Here is a 19972-nt window from a genome sequence, read left to right as displayed (position 1 = left end):
CTGAGCCAGCAATGCAACACCAATACAATTCTTCTTTATAACTATTTTGAATGATAGCAGATGTCATTTGACATTCAACCAAACCAGAATACGTTTTTACTAAGATGTAGACCAAGTTAATTTCATGCAGTCTGTCAGCCAGCTTTAAAATTTCTTTACAGTGGTGTTTCAGATGATAACCAAATAATTACTTCCTCCATATACATGTAAATTATTATTCAGAAAAAGGCAGGTGACAATAAAATGCCAAGTGCTAAAGCAGCCACATTAGCTTTTGACAAGACAGCCCATTTCTGGAATAAACTCTTAAGAGCTTAAAGAGATTGCTGATGCTGTATTCCTCAAAAGCAAAATAAAATGAAGCTTTTTGTTTTCTTCTGCCTGCTGCAAGTATTGTAATGTGAGTGGAGCTTTGCTTGAAGTGCTTACCATGAAGGATGTTATAGGACAGGTAGATTAATGAGGACTAGTGTGGGGGTTACTGTTCAAAAGACAAGAATTTGCAGAAACTACTATTAGTTTCAATGTTAGACATCGAAATCAGGTTCTGCATTTTAAGTAAAAGGATCGTTTTTTTCGAAGTCTGTACAGTATTCTGTGCAAGAATAAGAGGTAAGCACCACTGAGCCATACCGGGGTCTTATGAAAGTCGCTTCATTTTCTGTAAACCACTATATGACCACGACAGGTATTCGCTAAAAACAATGTTTCGCGTTTTTTGGTATACCCATATAATAATACTAACAATCTTCCAAAAATCCAACCAAAATCAAAATATTTTGAACGCAATATGCCAAATTATGTCTCAAATACACGTACATTCACATTAGCAATATTTATATAACACTTAAAAATCGTTGTATGTATCTTATCTTTAAAGAAACATGCCTGATACCTGCATCGATTATCTCTGCATTAACTACTAACCACATTAAAGCCTCAACCTTCGTGATCGAATCGGTAATTTCTGACTTGCACAGACACACGTTTTCTTTACTGCTTTCTTCAGAATGAGAACACAATCTTTTGTTTGTTTCTGACCAACGATAAGGCTGACATCTGCAGTTTATTCTACACAGGTGCACCCCGACCGCAGTGAACCACAAAAGCGACCACAGGTAAGAAACTGCGGTCCCTGAAAAGTCTGCACTTACCGAAGAATGTCACCGCGAATCCTTCCATGACACAAGCCCAGGCTCCCATGAAGAAATACCCTTTAATATTGGTGAGGAAACTAATAGTTCCGCCAATCAGAGACACAAGGAAATCCGCTAAAGATAAATTGAGAATGATGTAATTCAAAGGCTGCCTCAGCTGCTTGAACTTAAAAGTTACTAGCATGACGGTGAAATTTTCAGACAAGGACAGAACAGTAATGAGGAACATCAGCGCTGCCAAAAACTTGAAGTTCCAGGGTTCAATGGACTCCACGGGACCATTAAATGGGTCGTCATGTCTGAAGATCTCGGCAGCCTCGGTGTACAAGACACCGTTCACGGACCCTTTAAATGCATCCATCGTTGTTGTTTATTTTTAATGCTGTAGAAATAGCACAAAAAGGCACAAACTTAATTCGGAAGTTTTATATGTATATTGCAGTATAGTTTCGCAAAGGTGTCACATCCTGTGAAGGCTAGCGCGCAAATTTAAAATTTTAAGTAGAAAAAAATAAAGCCAAACAAAAAAAATGTTAAAAAAAACTTTTCCTCTCTGTTACAAAAGTGTCTCCAGACATGCAGTTATTAGTGTCCATAACAAAAACACTAACAACAGTAGTATTAATGTCCGATTAAACGCTTTCTTCAGTTAGTAAAGCTCCTTCCTTTGCCAAATAACTATCACAGCAGTCCGTCTTTCTCTAACCAATAATCTCGAGAGACAAAAACCGTTACTTTCCCTGAGCAGTGTTCCCTCGCATGCCGTATACATTCAGACGAAATGCATCAACAAAACGCGTGCAGTACGTATGTAACATCGTCTCCAGTGACTCTTTCCAAGTTAGCTAGCCGAATGCAGCTCTGATAGGTTTTCTCACGTGGATTCCCTTATATATCAATGTAACGGAGCGCCTGATACTCCAGCCCACAAAGCAAAAAGAACAGCAGAGCCGTCATTCTCCGCAATTCACTGCACGAGATTGTATGCCTCTTCATTGACACTTACTTGAACCAGGCAACAGTGCGGCGCACACTGCGGGCGACTGGGAGAACATTTAACAGGCTGGGGCTGGGAACCGTGGTGGTCCCTGATAAGCAACCCTGCTGCCAGGTTTTACTCGTCTGGGGTCTAAACCAGGCAAGACACAGATGAATTCAGTGATTTGTTTTCTCCAAATTAAGTAGATAGATAGATAGATAGATAGATAGATAGATAGATAGATAGATAGATAGATAGATAGATAGATAGATAGATAGATAGATAGATAGATAGATAGATAGATAGATAGATAGATAGATAGTGGTTGAGAACAGGTGTTCAGAATTATATTATTCAAAGATACAAGTACACCTTATGCAAAGCTATAAAGATATAGGCAGTTTTCTTCAGTGACGTCCCTCTTCTTTATCATTTACATGACAATGGACACATTTGAAAATTAAATTATCAGTCTGAAGTTTTGTGTAATGTTAGGAAAAAAATTATAGTATAAAACAAATATAACTGCCAAATGAACAATGAATGAAATGGTGAAATGCTCGGAAATTTAACATTGCTTATTGTAATACTGTAATAACGGCATCTTTTCACTAATGTTATTGTCATTTTAAAATGACATCTGCCAGATAGGTCTTGAGAAAGACATCTAATGATCATCATTATAATAAAAGTTTATTATCATATAATATAAATTACACTGTTATGATATAAATCACTACAAGGTCAGAATGCAGCTTTTCTACACCTTTTGTTTCTTTTTGCAGCAGTCTTCAAAATTGCGTTTGAAAGTTTGTTAAAACTATTTAACATTTTTAAATGTAAGTGTTTTAATGTGCATTAGTTTCTGAGTAGCTAGCTATCTGTTAATCCCTCATGGTTTCTCCTCGTCTTTTCTGATTCTAGTGTCAGCACTGCACTGTAGTGTACACCACTTTATCATTTTGTTGTAATGGGAACAGAGATCACTATGAGCTTAAAAAAATGATTGATAACCTGAATGTGATATACTTTAAATCCATTTTACAGATACAGAAATAGAGGAATTATCAATGGAGTATTTTACATTTTGAAAAAATGTATACCTTTATTTAAAAATAAATGTTTTTTTAGATGAAAAAATAATAAAGGGTTTACCTCACTGTTGACTGTAATTATTGCAATCTCTGCTGTGCCTGCATCTCATCTTTAAATCTCATGTTAATAATCAAGTTGAGAAATCATGCAGAGCTCACTGACCTTCAAATAATGAACAGATAAACCATCTCAAAACTCAAAGCTCACCTTTTTCATTAACTTTGGAGTTTATCTAGATACGTGTTTGTTATAGTTTAGTGTTTTTTGTCTTACTGTATCTATGCTAGTGATCATTTTGATTTGTAACTTTGTTGTCCTTTTTATTGCCTTTTGCCTTTTCTACTGTATGTACAGCACTTTGGCTAACACAATGTTGTTTATAAATCCATCCATCCATTTCCTAACCCGCTGAATCCGAACACAGGGTCACGGGGGTCTGCTGGAGCCAATCCCAGCCAACACAGGGCACAAGGCAGGAAACAATCCCGGGCAGGGTGCCAACCCACCGCAGGACACACACACACCCACAAACCAAGCACACACTTGGGACAATTTAGGATCACCAATGCACCTAACCTGCATGTCTTTGGACTGTGGGAGGAAACCGGAGCGCCTGGAGGAAACCCATGCAGACACGGGGAGAACATGCAAACTCCACGCAGGGTGGACCCGGGAAGCGAACCCGGGTCTCCTAACTGCGAGGCAGCAGCACTACCACTGTGCCACCGTGCTGCCCCTTTGTTTATAAATGGGATTCATAAATAAAATTTGTTTTGCTTTTGTTTTGATCTCAAATAAAACATCGGCTATAAGAGTATGGGAAAAGGATTATGAGTAAGGTGAAAGAATATTTTTACAACCCTAGAATTTATCTCTTATATCACTATCCAGCTCACCTCTGTATTGCATCACTCTGTAGTCAAAGACAATTCCTTGATGCTTTATAAATGCTCAGCTATTATGCATACTTTTTTTTTTTATAATTGGAGCATAAACAGGTTAAGTGACTTGCTCAGGGTCAAGTGTATTAGAGGTGAGGATTGGCCCGCCAGTCTTGTGGCTTACAATCCTGTGCTAAGTTGCTGGGTCACACTCCTTAGAATTGTGCTATAGAAAGACAATTACTGCCTAACTTTTAAAAAATCAGTATGTATATAAATCAGATTGTACCAGCAGCAACAACCATTCTGAATTTCAGAGGTCTGTGAGACAGTTAGGACTTTTATGTGACAAAGAACAAACATCATGCAGGGAATTTTAAAACTGACATGCTCATTAACCCCAAACAGGCCAGTGACATAGACCCTTTCTGTAAAGCACAGGGCAGTAACTGTGTAAATTATAGATTTAAAGGGTCAATGATTGTCACATCTACAGAGTACAATGAACTTCTTACTTGCTGTGTTAATCAACATGCAACACGTCGCCATTTTCTGACACTAAGATTAGTGAGTATAACAACTTATCTTGAAACTTCTGTCATCCTTACCTGAAAGATCTCAGACCAGTATCTACCATTAAGAGAAATATTCCTTTTTTTTAATCATACTAGAACTCAAAAGGAAATTGAATCTGACATATAAATACTTTGTATAATTGTAATATGGAGCTAGAAAAGTTCTGATAACATAAAGCATATACATAGACATATAAGGAATAAACTAATTAACCAGTGCAGACAGAAGAAAATATCTACACGCCACATCCTTAAATACAAATATTTTAATTTGAAGACATTATAATTTAATTAGATTTATGATTACTAAATTTACTTTGTCTTATGGCACACTGTTGCCACTTGACATATAATATTTATACTTTATCTTTGGAATGATGAAACACAAGGTGTATAGCAGATATTTATTTTCTTATACAAGTTTTGAGTTTTTACTTTAGAAATTTCAGAATCGGAGCAGCACAGTGGCACAGTGAAAGTTCTGCTGCCTCACAGTAAGGAGGCCAGGGTTTACATGCCGGGTCCTCTCTGCATGGAGTTTGCATGTTCTCCCTTTGTCTGCGTGAGTTTTCTCATGCTCTAGTGCTCTGGTTTCCTCCCACAGTCTAAAGACATACAGGTTAGGTGGATTGGTGATGCTAAATTGGCCCGTGTGTGTGTGTATGAGCTGGTCCTGCAATAGACTGGCACCCTGTCCAAGGTTTGTTCCTGCCTCGAGCCCTATGCTAGCTGGGATAGGCTCCACCAGACCCCCGTGTCCCAGTTCAGAATTAAGCAAGTTAGAAAATGACTGAATGACTGAATTTCAGAATTATATCATGATTAATGGCCTTTCATAATTAACTAATGAACTGTCACTTGTTTAATATGGACAATAAATCAATCAGGTTTTTTTTTGTATATAACACCTTTCATGTCCCATATGACTCCCTTTGGTTGTTAGCATCACCTAAAAAAAGAAATATAGAGTATTTGTCCATGTGTCAGACAGATCTGTATCAATTTCACAAGATGATAAGTAATCACCAACTTTGGCATCTTTAAAGGCAGATATTACACTACACCAGGGCTTTTGTCGCTGTTTGCATATGCGTCAAGTAACTTTCGGGCCCTGTGACTAACCAACTACTTTACTTTCCAGGTGCTTCCTGATAAATAGGTTTGTATATCTTTGCAGGTTATTTACAGTTTACTCAACACATGGGTAACAATTGTAAATGACAGGCACAAAGGTATTTGACAGAGCTGCTTTATCGGCTTATAGGAAAATTTTACTGTTCAAAAGTTGATATTTGATGGCTCATGAGGCTTAAAATAGATTCTCATTTATGTTTCATTTAGGAATGAGTTTGGTCACAGATGTCTCTCCTAAAATTCCATAGGAGATATACCTTTAGACAAAAAAGAGACATGACATACAACTGAGGTAAAAATGGGTCAAAATCAAGAATTTGGTTTGAAAACTGTCCATAGACTTCACCATCTATTACTAAGCAGACAATGCAAACACTTTCAAATTGCAAAAAAATATCAAGACACTACTTGAAAATTCTGGGCCCCTTGTGTGACTTTGCCTGAGACCTCTGAAGAAATTCAACAGGAGACACTTGTGAGACTACTGTAGTGGGTTATTTTTGCTCAAGGGTAAAAATCTGAGAAGCATGAGACAAAAGAACATGTCTCCATTTTATTTCTTGTCTGATCCCATTTTTGTCCAGGAGAAATCAAAAACATATTAGGAAGGTCTCTTTTTTGATTTTATGGGATTTTGTGGGCTGCGGTGGGTTGGCACCCTGCCCGGGATTGGTTCCTGCCTTGTGCCCCGTGTTGGCTGGGATTGGCTCCAGCAGACCCCCGTGACCCTGTGTTCGGATTCAGCGGGTTGGAAATTGGATGGATGGATAGAATGGGATTTTGTGGGGCTTTCTGTACGCTAGTGGTTGGCAAACTCAGCTCTGGGGACCCCGTGTGACTGCATGTAATATAAAATGTACTATTTTAATGTACTATTATGATATAATATTGTGTTCCAACCAGATTCAAAATCAGTAAGTCATTTTCCCGCTGATTGAGCTCATTTAACTAGTTTGTCTTTTTTCTTTTCTCTTACTCCACATTCAGAAACTCACAGCAATGTGATTTTTACATTGTAACACATTTAGCAAAATGTGTTTAAATATTTAACTCTTTTTGTTGTTTATCAATTAAAATATGTTTTTCTGTGTAGTTTGCTCCCTCATTTGTATCCTAATAATGACAATTAACAACAAGCAGGGCAGACACCGGGGCAACAACACTGAAATGCTCAAAGGCTGCAGGTACTTCAGTGTCAGACCCGCTAATGTGCTCATTGGTAAATACCATAAAAGATTATACAAGCAGAACACCAGAAAAGGAAGAATAAAAATCATGATGATGAACATTTTAAAAACAAAGGTAGAAAAATACTAAATTATCTCCATGAAATGTATATGAATGCTGGATGCATTCTAATAAAGATTTATCAAAGTTAGTTTTGTAATTTCTGCATCAGCCTAATAACAGAGAAACTGGAAAATAACAGCTTGCCTAATTACAGCAAAAAGTCCAATTAAAAAAAGAAGTTGGTTGAAACAAAAACCTGTAGCCTCATGGGGTCCTCAGGACTGAGTGTGAGGACTACCACTGTACACAAAAGTGTGAAAAAAAATATTAATGGAAAATGCAACTTTTTGAATAACAAGCATTTCACTTTACATTGCAAATACACTTAAGTTTCATTTTTGCATTCTGGAAATCTTCACAGCAACACTCAAAGTATATCCAATAAAATCAATGCTATAATATATACTTTTTTAAAATTTAGTCAAATAGATAAGTGTGCAACACTGGACATTTTTCTGTTTCTTACACCATTATAACCAGTACCTTCTCTTTATACTAAATACTAAGAGTTGTGTGTGTCTGTCACACAGTTACTCATAAACCAATGGCACGAGAACCTCGATATTGGTCTTATTTGAGAGCACATGACATGATTCGGACTGGTAAAGCAAAAAACGTGGTTATCAGCAAAGTCAACAAAGTCATCGAGATTTGCATCTTTCCTGTAAACTACATAAGAAAACTGATCAAGAAGGTGACGTTGCAGAAAAAAAAGATTAGCACTGGCATCTGCTGAGCATAAAGCACATTGCAGATGCCAATTACGTGTTATGAAGAGGAAGAAAGCCAGCTCTGGCAACCACTAAGCATCAAGGACATGCAGCACAGCAACTTGCTGTCACTCGCGAACTACTGGGGCTAGAACCTTGACCTTTGGAAGGCAGGAGGTCTGCGTGTTTCTAGTATTATTTAACATAAGATAAGATAATAATCTCAAACATGTTTAACCCAATTCAGAATTACACCTATTGCAACAGCACTGGGTGCAAGTTAGGTACCAGCTATGGACAAGCTGCCAGTGTATCATAAGAACACTCAAACACACACACCAAAATGGAGCCAACTAGGAAATGCCATAAAAACTAACACATCTATGTTTGTGATGTAGGAAGAGAAGAGGAGTACCTGGAGACAATGACACATGGAGAACATGGCAGCTTCCAGGCATTGTGACCAGGCATGGGACTTAAACTCAACACACTGGATATGGGAGTTAGTATTGTTGTCCACTGGATCACTGAGTTGTTCTACTTTTATTTAATCCTGAATAATATTAATACACACTAAGCCTGGATTCTATTCCTGGTCACCTCCTACACCCCAAAAGCAAAATTGTTAAATAATTTGAAATTGCCAGCAGCATGACTGAGTATACTCGTATACTGCAATGGACTAGCAGCCCTCACTTGTGCTCGGTTGTACTGGAATAGGCAATGATTTCTTGTGACCCAGCAATTCAACAAACTGGGTTAGAAAAAAGACAGATGAATGAATAAATGATGTTAATTGAGCTTTTTGCATTAAACGGCCTTTTATTCTGTGCTTGACATCTGAGCCTGCTTTCTGAGAAGAGCACTATAAAAGAAAAAAATAAAATGAATCATTCATTTCCATGCATTTACTGAACCCACTTAATCCAATTAAGGTTTCAGGCTTTATGAGTCAATCACATCAGCAAAGGGTGCTGGTATAAGCCAGCAGTGACAAGGTGCCAGTTCATTGCTGGACATATTCATAGACACACTACTATTTGCTGCTTTAAATAAGATTTCTAGGGACTCCATAATCTGGCAAAGTTGTGGATAGATGGATGTCACGGATTTATCTGATTCCCAGAGATACAAATATTTTTCCAACTACAATGGAAGAAGAGGCCAAATATTTTAAAAGCTTTTCACTTTTGAAGGAGAAAGACATAAGGCTGCTGAAAGGATCTCTGAGCCGTAAAACGGTAGGAAAGCTAGTGTAGCAGTGGTGAGGAGTCTGAGAGGTAGAAAAAAAAGTGAGATGTAGAGAACTCATGCTTAGATTCTTGCAGAGATGAAATAAAAGTTCTTGAAAAGCCTGAGAAACCAGTAGGGCAGATACACAGCATGAAGTGCTGTCAGCCACAGAAAACAAAATTTGATGAGGAGTTGACCAAGAAGTGAGATTAGGTATGCAGCAGGACTGGCAAGATAAATGCAAAATAAAATAAATTAAAATAAAATAAATGAATGAATGAATAAAAAGATTTTGTGAAGACTTAACTTCCTGAATACATATGATAAGTGACATATTAAAAAACATACGTCATTTTTGGGTCGAGGATTCTTTTATCCTGGCTGTTCATGAATCTGAACTGAAAGGTATTTTATGACTGAATTGTACCATTAAAAGTGAATACACTTGAAATAGAAACTTTTCAGCAATGAAGTCTGTAAATCTGGACTAGAGGACTACATTTTTTTAAATATGGTATTCCTAACACATTAGTTGCTGTGACATTAGAGATCCTCATATACGGAGTACAACCGAGAAAGAATCCCTGTGGGATTTAGGAAACCTAAAAAGTAATCAATCACTACTGTGGCAAGCATTTCAGTGTAAATTATGCTCTGCCTTTTGTTAAACACTTCTTAGATTTTATTGCTGTTGAAGTACTAGGGTGTTGTACCGTGTTAGCCATTATGAATGTAGAGAAAAGCCAAGCAAAAGGACACCTTTTATTGGCTAACTAGAAAGATTACAATATGCAAGCTTTCGAGGCAACTCAGGCCCCTTCTTCAGGCAAGATGTAATCAATTGCTGTTGAAATAGTTTCTCTTGCAGACCGGTTGTATAATTGCATATTTATTCAATAAATACATTTTCATTTGTTCACTTTCAAAGCTAACTTTTAACCAGTAAAGGTTTACAAGTGTACGGCAGTCCTCCAAGGTCCTCAGGATGTCCCAGGGGGCCGACATTGTAGCAGCATTTTTTAAAACTATTTGTCTATGATGCAGCCTACCTTTGTAGCATCACGTGCGAGGCAGGAGCAAACCCTGTATACGATGCTAGTCTATTGCAAAGTACACTCACTCACTAAATCACTTACTCAATTTAAAATTTTCAGTTTAATCTAGCAATTGTGACTTTGGATGGCAGGAGGAAACATACACATACAAACCCCATGTAGCCAGGGCCAAGACTGTCACTGGAATGAAGGATTTTGTAGCTGAGCAGTGCCTATAAGCACTGCACCACTAAAATCTTTCAATCATTATGTTTGGTTGTAGAGTTGGAGAAGCAATCAAAGAAGGAAAGAAGATGGAAACTGTTTGTAATCTACAAAAACAGAATTATTACTAAAAACAATATTTTGAAAAATGTAATCAATATTTGAGGTGGCATGTTGGTACACCTGCTGCCTTGCAATAAGGAGACCAGGGTTCACGTCCCAGGTCCTCCCTGTGTGAAGTTTGCTTGCTCTCTTTGTGTCTGCGTTTGTTTCCTCCGGGTGCTCCAGTTTCCACCCACAGTCCAAAGACATGCAGGTGAAGTGAATTGACAACGCTAAATTGGCCCGTGTGTTTATGTGTGTGCGTGTGTTCACCCTGTGATGGACTGGCATCCTGCCCAGGGTTTGCTCCTGCCTTGTGCCCTGTGCTTTCTAGGCCTATCTCCAGCACTCCTCGTGACCCTGGTCTGGATTAAGTGGGTTAGAAAATGACATACTTAACATTTGAGTCTTTGATGCTAATCTGTCACAGGACATGCATATACACAGACAAACAGTTGTTCATACAAGGCCAGTTGAACTTTGGCCCTTGCTGCTGAGAGGTGCCTGAAGCAACTGAATGAAGTATGAGATCAGAAATGGACATACGATAAATGAAATACTGTGAAAATATCAACATTTTTGGTTTTCATTATTTTTAACAATAATATTACAAATTGCCTCTAAATTAGTAAAGGCAAAATAATATTAAACATGGTTGATTTTATTAATTTGGTATGACCCTGATAAGGTCAGTATGGGTTTTCCCAATATTTTACCGGATAATATTACTCATACATGCTTACTCACTTATTCCATGTGAGGGTCACTGGGGAACTGGAAAAGCTTTGATTGCAGTGAACCAAACAAAACTGAAGAGGATGAAAGTCTATTGCAGGACTCATCCGGGATCATTTAACCAAATACTTATATCTAGCACCAAAATACCCAGAGTAAAACCCATCCAGAAACAATGAGATCATGCAGACTCCAAACTGGCATTGACTGGACATGGGATTCAAACCTAGGATGATGAACGTGTCAGGCAGCATCATTGACTACTTTGATATTATGCTAAGCCTCATTGTACTACACATACCCCATAGATTTGCTGTTTCCATTAAACCAAAAGACTGCAGGTTCAGAAAATGTATAATTAGATGTATTGCTGGCCAAAAGGGAATCCTCTCGAGCAGAACCCAGAAATGAAATAAAGTCAAAGAGGCAGAATTAAATAAAATGAAGGTGCTGTTTATAACACAATCATTTATTAAAGAATTGTAAAGGACAATGGAAGTACAGAACAAACAACAGTAGAGATTGTAATAAAAGTAAAAATTTGCAACAAATACATGTAAGCTCTCGAAAGTCTCCATATTCTTAATGCTGCCTGATAGCACAAATGACGTAATGAATAGATAGAACTTTACTTTAAATATTTGTAATGTGAAGGCAAACCTAAACAATGCACTTGCACTAAGCTAAAGCTAGAGCTGAAGTAATTGAACTTGGTGAGTAAGTGTTAAAATTAGTATTACCTGTGTCACTGCAAGACATGTTAATAAATACAATTATAGAAAAGCTTCCAGTTACTGCACATATGACCCTGATAACTGATAATCTTAAAGAAGAGGAGCAGAGCCAACACTGCCAGGTGATAAGGGACCGTTGATGTGGGCCAACACACTGTGCTGGAGAAGCCATGCAAAAGTATACTATATACATGTCATTTTTTTCTTTTTCTTTTTTTACTTCACAGTCATTTTTCTGTCTCCTCCATTCTGGCACATGGGAAAGGACCATAAACGCCAACACACCACTAAATCCTCAAGTTTTAAGACTACTCAAAAGCTATGTGTACAGACAACTTCATCGGTATACTCATACATGTACACTGAAAAGGAAAGGTAATGTTTCAGCTATTTAGCCTTCATTAGGTGTGTAACTGAAGAGGAAAGAACAAGAGAGGAAGAAGGGAACAAAGCCTGGGCAGATGAAAACAGTGAACGGTGAGTGCATGTTTGAAAAGCTGCCATTAGAGAAGATAAAAGTAGTCAGTAAGTCATTCAGAATTGGGCAAATATGTGATCCCAGCCTGAGAAGGAGCCATCTTCTGTTTTTCTTTACAAAGTACTAGAGGGCTCTGTCCCCTGCTCGCTTCGCTCGCCAACCCCTGTGTGGTTCCTACGTGCTAGTCATATCCTGGATCTACCGCTTGCGAAGAATCATACTTTGCTTTTGGATAAACACGAATATCACCTCTCTGTCTTTGATATCTCCGTCTTTCGAAACTATTATTGCTGACAATTCATCACATGTTAGTTTATTATACAGTCATATGGAAAAGTCACCCTGCATAATAATTGACTCTACTTTCAATAAAAAAAATAACAGTGGTATGTCTTTCATTTCCTAGGAACATCTGAGTACTGGGGTGTTTTCCAAACAAAGATTTTTAGTGAAGCAGTATTTAGTTGTATGAAATTAAATCAAATGTGAAAAACTGGCTGTGCAAAAATTTGGGTCCTCTTGTAATTTTGCTGATTTGAATGCATGTAAATGCTCAATACCGATTAGGGAATCCATTCCCGGGCTCCCGGACATTACCCATTCCCAGGAATGAAACTGCTGGAATTCCCGGCTGAACGGGAACAGCCAAGCTCGGATATATAGCGCATAAAAGTGTAAAAATTGATCAAGAAATAACAGAGTTATAGTTGAAAATAATTAAGTGGCATGGTTTTTTGGCCCACAGTGTAGTGTGTTGCTCATTAATTCAGTCAACAACAGACCAGCAGCAGTCAGTCTCCCAGCTCCCACTAAGACTGAGCACAGTGGACTGGGAGGTACCTGCACTCTGCAGCTCACGAATGCCGGGATGGGGCAGAGTTCATTGACGTCTGTGCTGTTGACAGTACAGGCTGGTGTCAAGTTTCCAACTGGAGCATAGCTCGGGTCCAGTCAGCAGTCAGAACATCAGTTGTTTGTGTTGAAATTTAACTGAACTGCAGAGATTTTGTATGGAAGAACGGTCAAAAATACCTCCATCCAGAATCCAGACACTCATCAAAGGCTATAGGAGGCGTCTAGAGGCTGTTATATTTGCAAAAGGAGGCTCAACTAAGTATTGATGTTATATCTCTGTTGGGGTGCCCAAATTTCTGTACCTGTCTAATTTTGTTATGATACATATTACATATTTTCTGTTAATCCAATAAACTTAATGTCACTGCTGAAATACTACTGTTTCCATAAGGCATGTCATATATTAAAAGGAAGTTGCTACTTTGAAAGCTCAGCCAATGATAAACAAAAATCCAAAGAATTAAGAGGGGTTCCCAAACTTTTTCATATTACTGTAGGGTGATCTTTTGGATTCATATAGAAATCCAAGAAAACTTCTTTGTCCGTGTTTTTCAGATAAATTTTGTGTTCAGTGCGATACTTTTGGACGCATGGATTTGTATCCATTATTGGCTATAGAGTTTCTAATACGTCCAATCGTTTAACTCTTTCGATTCTTTGTTGCATCGCTTCTCCGTGATCATAAATATAAATCTGACTGAATTGTGGTTTCTTTGAAATTAAACTTGTAGTAGCTCTGTTATGTCACCTATGTCCATGTATTCAATCTCTTTTCGCTGTTCCGTTATTTCACAGAGTAATAATTTCTGCTTGTTACTGCTAATGCGATCTTTACTATCAGTTTTTGGAGACTTTCGAATTTTATTACTGTCAACTCTCTAACCTGCTCCGCATGTGTATTGTGCCAACGTTTATGAACCTCTTTACGACGTTCTACTTTGTCTTCTTCTCTTTGTCTTTTCTTCTTTTACTGGTTGTCTTTTATTTTCGCCCCTGCTTGGAACTGTTAGGTTTTCAATTCATCTCTTGGCACAAAGTCTTGTCTCGTGGCATGTGAAAAAGTCTTTTCCCAAGATTTTTTATATAATAGAGAGATATTTGAAGCCCCATGAAATCACTTAATATGTTTAACTTTAGTTGATCACATTATGGCCAAGCTGGCTACAGCATGCCTGAGACAGGTGTTGGCTATTGTTAGAGTTATCGAAGTTTGCTGGTGTAACGGATTGCCACTGCTACCTTTTGGCATTATCCCAGTTCAATTTGCAATCACATTGATCTTTTTATTGATTGTAACATATCAGTACATTGCACACATTACAAATCAATTCAGTAAACCAAAAACATTACACCATCTTAATTATTAAGAGAACAAAGCTCAAAGGTTGAGTCAAATATACAATCAACACAGTAATGCAAACATTATATTTAAACTTCCATCAAATTTGACATTTGACTTCCTTCTGTGACCCAATTCAGTGAGCTACAAGACAAGAAAAAATGGTCTGAATTGTTTTCTCACAAATAGCAAGACAAGCAGAAAAGGTTTCTTAGAGATCTGGCGTGCTTATTTTAAGACAGAATTTAATAATCCTTGCCAGATTCTAAATAATCTTGAACTATTTCTTGAAAACAAGATTTACATTTTATTTCTTTACAAGATAATAAAAGACAAAATGAGTCTTAACTGGAAGAATCCCAACATTCTTACCATAGCCACAGTAAATGGGAAAGACATGTCTTACATTTATAGTTAAATCTCTCTTCCCTGTGAAACAAGAAAGCAATAGTGGCAGACAGTATAGTCTGAAAGGTAGTACAGCAAATGATACAGTGAACAAAAGGTCTCAATGATTAAAATCAGACAGCACTTTATTTTCCTATTGCTGTAGAGCTTCAAGTTTGGATTTTGCCAAACAAATAAAACAGCATGGTGTATGAGTTGTGTACTATATATAATGAGAACTGATATGTTTTCAAGCTATGACTTTCCACAGAGTGCTACTTCCATAAAAGCTATCAGTAGGTCAGGTTTATCATAGACCCAGGGCTAACTGACAAGTAGGTCAAGACTGCAGTCCAGAAGGGTTTTAGGAGAGTGCACAACCAAAGCATTTGCCTGAGTTCCTGGAAACTTCTCTAACAAATAGAGTATAGCTCACAGTTCATGACAGTCTAAATTAAAGAATAGCAAAACACCATTTTAAAATAAACCAGAGCAAATTCAGGAAGATTGTATTCTGTAAAATTAGATTAGATTAGATCATATTAAATTAGATTAGATCCACTTTATTAAATTTAGACTTTCATTTGTCTGAGACTGTAATTTTGAAGTCCAAGATGGGTCATTATCAAAAGAACGCCTGTGCTCCTGTCTGGGTTGGTGTTCTAGCATGCCATTGTCCCCAATGCTGAATTGTTGATTTGCTGTGGTACAAGCTTCAGAACTTCAGAATCTTCTTCAGCCAGCTATGAGGTCTTCTTATACCCTGGTGCATCACAAAGCAGAGACAATGGGTAGATTTTAGCTGGGGTCAAAAGGTTTTCTTCAGGGGTGGATAGTTTCTGAGTCTGAAGCAGAAACTGACTTCTGGTGCCATCTCAAACACTGTGCTCATGTGCCCCCATCAAATCCTCCATCATAAGTTTGAATAAAAAGTTATATGTTGCATTGTAGACATATGTGACAAGCTTTCTGCATGTGAAACGTGTTATTTTCATTGCATATTTGTTTTTGTTGCAGTATGTATACAATTGGATAATTATCAACCTAAGAGTTAGCTGAGCTGAGTTAACCCTTTATATCAGCTTTTAGTACAGAAATGGAATTGGCTGAGTTCAGAAGATGTTTCCTATTTGTAAGACAAAAATCAAAATGATAGAGATTAAAGGGGAACATTTGTACAAATAATGGTATTTTCTTTGACAAACTAACTATCATTTTCATAAAAGTGCACATTTTTTAAATTTAGTACTCACAATTATATGTTATAGGCATACCCACAGTGTCTTATTTCTGAAATGTCAAAGAAGTGTACAGAAAAGTATCCACCAAAGTATTTTAAATCATTCAGCTCTGGTCAGTAAAATAATGTGGTCCTAAGACTCATGGATCAATTATTAGATAGAAATAATCCCATAACACCTCCTTTCCATTCCTTACATTTTCCAATATTAAGATTATGCTGCTGCCATAACACCAGCCCAAAAAAAGCAAAATATAGTAACAGCTTTGAATTTAAAATGCTTTGCTTTAGAATCAAACAATATTAAATAGTTGCATTAAACACATAATAATGAAGAAAATGTCTCTGATTTATTGATATTTATCAAGAGCTTGGTAAAACTGATGTTATAGTGTGTATATACCTCTATTATAAAAAAAATCTTGGAAGGCTTGGAAGGAGACGATACGTGATTTTCTCGGAGACACTTTAATGTCCCGCGAGACAAGGCAGTGATACAAAAGGACAGCTGCTGCACAGGCTTTTAAATGATGGACACGCAGCGTGACAAGCAGAACACTCAGCTCAGCAGCAGCAGGACAGCAGCTGAGCCGACCACATATCCTTAGCGTGTGTTTAGCCCCCCCGCCCTTCACAACAGGAGTGGCAGAAATGCAAAGTGACTGGCCTGGGGTTTAGTGGGGGTGGCGAGCAAAGTGAGCAGGGGGCACAGACCCCTAGTATATATACAGTATATATATAAAAGCAACAGTTTAATTCATTGGTTCACTTAGTGATTTGTTCAGTAGGATAACCTTACTTACTAAGTAAGTATTTAAGAAGAGCAGTTCAGTTCACTTATTGATATATTTATTTCATTTTACTAGTGAACTCAACAAATCATTCAGTGCGTCCATTTACTCGTTTAGTAACTCATCAGTCAGCATTTCAATTGACTCCAGCTTCTGTTCATTTCTTTCACTGTCACTTCATTCAGAATTTTGGTACACAAGGAAAACATTTTTGTTAAGTATTTTCACTTCTTTAGCTTTTTTAGCACAGTAGTATTTTGGCAAAAACATAACTAAACATGAAATAATCATAGTTTATAAACAACATTTTTGAGTAGAAACGTGTTAAATGTAATGCTTTGGGAAAGGTTCTGGAGAAATGGGTTTAAGAATGGGATGGATGGATGGATAGATAGAAATAACAATAGTACTGTACTTAGCTTTTCATAAGCTGTTTTATACCATATGTTTAAATAGGATTTTTGCTCTTAGACCCTTTTAGATATTTAAAGCATAGTTTGATTTAATTCAATAAAGTTAAATAGAAGATGTTTGACTTGAAAACATGCTTCTTAAAATCAAAACATATGGAGTTACTGAGTGCACCAATCAACCACTGAGTAAGTCACCGAGTGAATCAATAAAGAATAAACTAGTTCATAAAGCTATCTGGATATTAAGATATATTTATTATACTGCCACAATCTTTTTAACAGTATATCCCTAATGGGAGCAGCCGAAAGAAGAAGAAGAAGAAGATTAAAGACTAATACTAGTTATCAGAATTTAGGCTAGTTTTAATCTAGTCTAGCCTAAGACTTTTGATAGGCCGTCACACAAGTGAAAAAGTGACTTTGGCCAACCTGAACTGCAAATGCAAAGCACTCTCAAATTGAAAGAAGCTAGCAAAGTTTTCCTTTGTGCAGACTTTTTGCAGAATATTTTCTCTCTAGGAACTAATTATGCATATAATAGATATAATCTTAGAATTAGATTAATTGTCAATATGGTGTATTACTGATACTTTGCCTGCAATTCACTGGCAGTTTGGTAGGGCTTGGTGGTATTGGAGACTCAGGAGTAAACATATATAGAGATATCAGAAGCACATAGCTGTTTCAGATTCATAGTGTATTATGAAAGACTGCTCAAATAATGTCTTCAAGGTTATACAAAAAAATTCCCCCAGTATTATAACTTGTCTTCTTACCTTGTCACACGGCACTCACTGTTTCCTTCAATATTTTATAGTTCATTGATATTCTCCTTATTACAAAGTGTAGGGTTGGTTCCTGATGTGAACCCAGCTAATCACGTGAATCAGAAAATATATATTATGGTTTGTTTTTCATACAGACAAAGTGATTTGTAACTGTTTTGACCTTTTCCAATGGGCTAAACACAAATGTAATTGAGAATTAATTAATGATCTGTAGTTGTGTGTATTTAAAACATATTTTGTCAGAAACACAAAAATGAGAGATTCAAAATTGAATTGTTCATAAAAAAACTTATAAAATAAAAGGAAAAAAACACACGATAAAGCAATTAGATTTGAAAAAAGGTTTTTAATTACTTCATTATACAGGTAATTTTTAATACCAGCAAGAATTTACCAATCTCTGAGCCACAATCATGACGGAGCAATGTCAAGAAAGGTGACCTTACAAAATATGACAGGAGAAGTAGTCAGAGCATGACTAAGGTATAAAAAGTTAAGCACTTCAGGTTTGGGAGATGGCAGTATAGATTAGCACTCAGACAGCACCGGAAGACGGTGGCCCTTAATTGGAACATTGGTTGTACAGTGGTTGAATCGGAGTTATTATCCTTGTTACAATACAGCAATAAAGTGGCAAAAAGGTTTGAACAGGCCTATAAATACACAAAAACCAGACCTGGACCTCACTGGTCAGCCTCTGATTTAGGCCTCATGACAGGCAGCCTGACCCCATATTTGAAAGGCAGACTTCAAGGCCTACTCAAAAATACACAAAAAGTACTCTTTAAAAGAGGGGGATAAATCACTACCTCTGGTTGGAGAAGACATGGTAAATATTGAATTTTTGTAAGTTAATGATTAATTAAATAAGCAAAAAAGAACAAAATATGGCAAAATAAGGCAAAAAAGATTTGCCTAAAAGGGCAAGCCAAGACTAACAAATCCAGATCTACCAGTAATAAGAAGAATAAAAGAACTATTCTTTTATCTATCCAATAAACCAAGAATCAAAAACAATACAATGAACCTCCCAGGTGGTCCCTCAAAAATAATTTAACAGTAGCACCTCCTCTTGGGATTCTACCAACAGAAAAACTCTTAAATACATCTTAATAATAAATATTTTAATACTTCTTAAATGCTCCACAAATAAATACTAAATACTTTATATAAATAATAAACATAACATTATTAACAACAGTTTCAAAAAAGCAAAAAAACACATGAAAAATGAGCATTCAAAAACAACAAAAAGAAAAAGAAAGATAAACATAAACCTAAGAACAAACCCTGGCTGTAACATAAAAATCTGTAACCGTGATTCATAAAGCCAATCCATCACACAGCGCTTGTCTTTGAAGACACAGTTCTTGTCTCGAACTTGGCCTAATTCTCCTCCATCAAGTTCATGGCCCACTCCTATTTGGAGATGCCTTCCTCTTACATGGACTCATAGGCTCGGTCACTGTCACACCCCAACATCTCAAGCTGATCTAAACCAGGATCCTATCTGACACTCTATAAGGACCTTGAGCCAAGTCAAATTTATTTTACCAGAGATGAAGTACCTACTATGTACTTCTGAAGAGGCAAGTGGCATCTCCTCCCTTCTGCATGCCTTTTTACGCCCATTGTTTTCATGATGGCTCTGTCTTCCTTTTAGAGTCTGCAAACATCTCAGCAGGGCTTGCTCTCAGGTTGGTTCATCAAGATACAATTAAACAATAACTGCACTAAATCTTTGCCTTCTCCTCCAAAACACACCTTGATTTTATTCTTCATATCAAAAGCTGTCTT

General features: G+C 37.0%; 1 protein-coding gene across 2 annotated transcripts in view; it reads right to left on the bottom strand.

Annotated features, from left to right (window-relative positions):
• Positions 1 to 1992, bottom strand: part of valopa (vertebrate ancient long opsin a) — a 74167-nt gene extending 72175 nt beyond the window's left edge. For both annotated transcript variants that reach the window (XM_051922435.1, XM_028792643.2), the window contains exon 1: positions 1155 to 1992. In XM_051922435.1, the coding sequence (XP_051778395.1) occupies positions 1155 to 1518 (364 nt within the window). In that variant the 5' untranslated portion in view covers positions 1519 to 1992. The remainder of the gene's footprint in view (positions 1 to 1154) is intronic.
• Positions 1993 to 19972: the final 17980 nt, after the last annotated feature.

This window comes from Erpetoichthys calabaricus, chromosome 2 (genome assembly GCF_900747795.2).
Source record: "Erpetoichthys calabaricus chromosome 2, fErpCal1.3, whole genome shotgun sequence".
Taxonomy (NCBI): Eukaryota; Metazoa; Chordata; class Cladistia; order Polypteriformes; family Polypteridae; genus Erpetoichthys; species Erpetoichthys calabaricus.
Note: the sequence above shows the minus strand (reverse complement) of the source record. Positions and strands in the feature narration are given on the sequence as shown.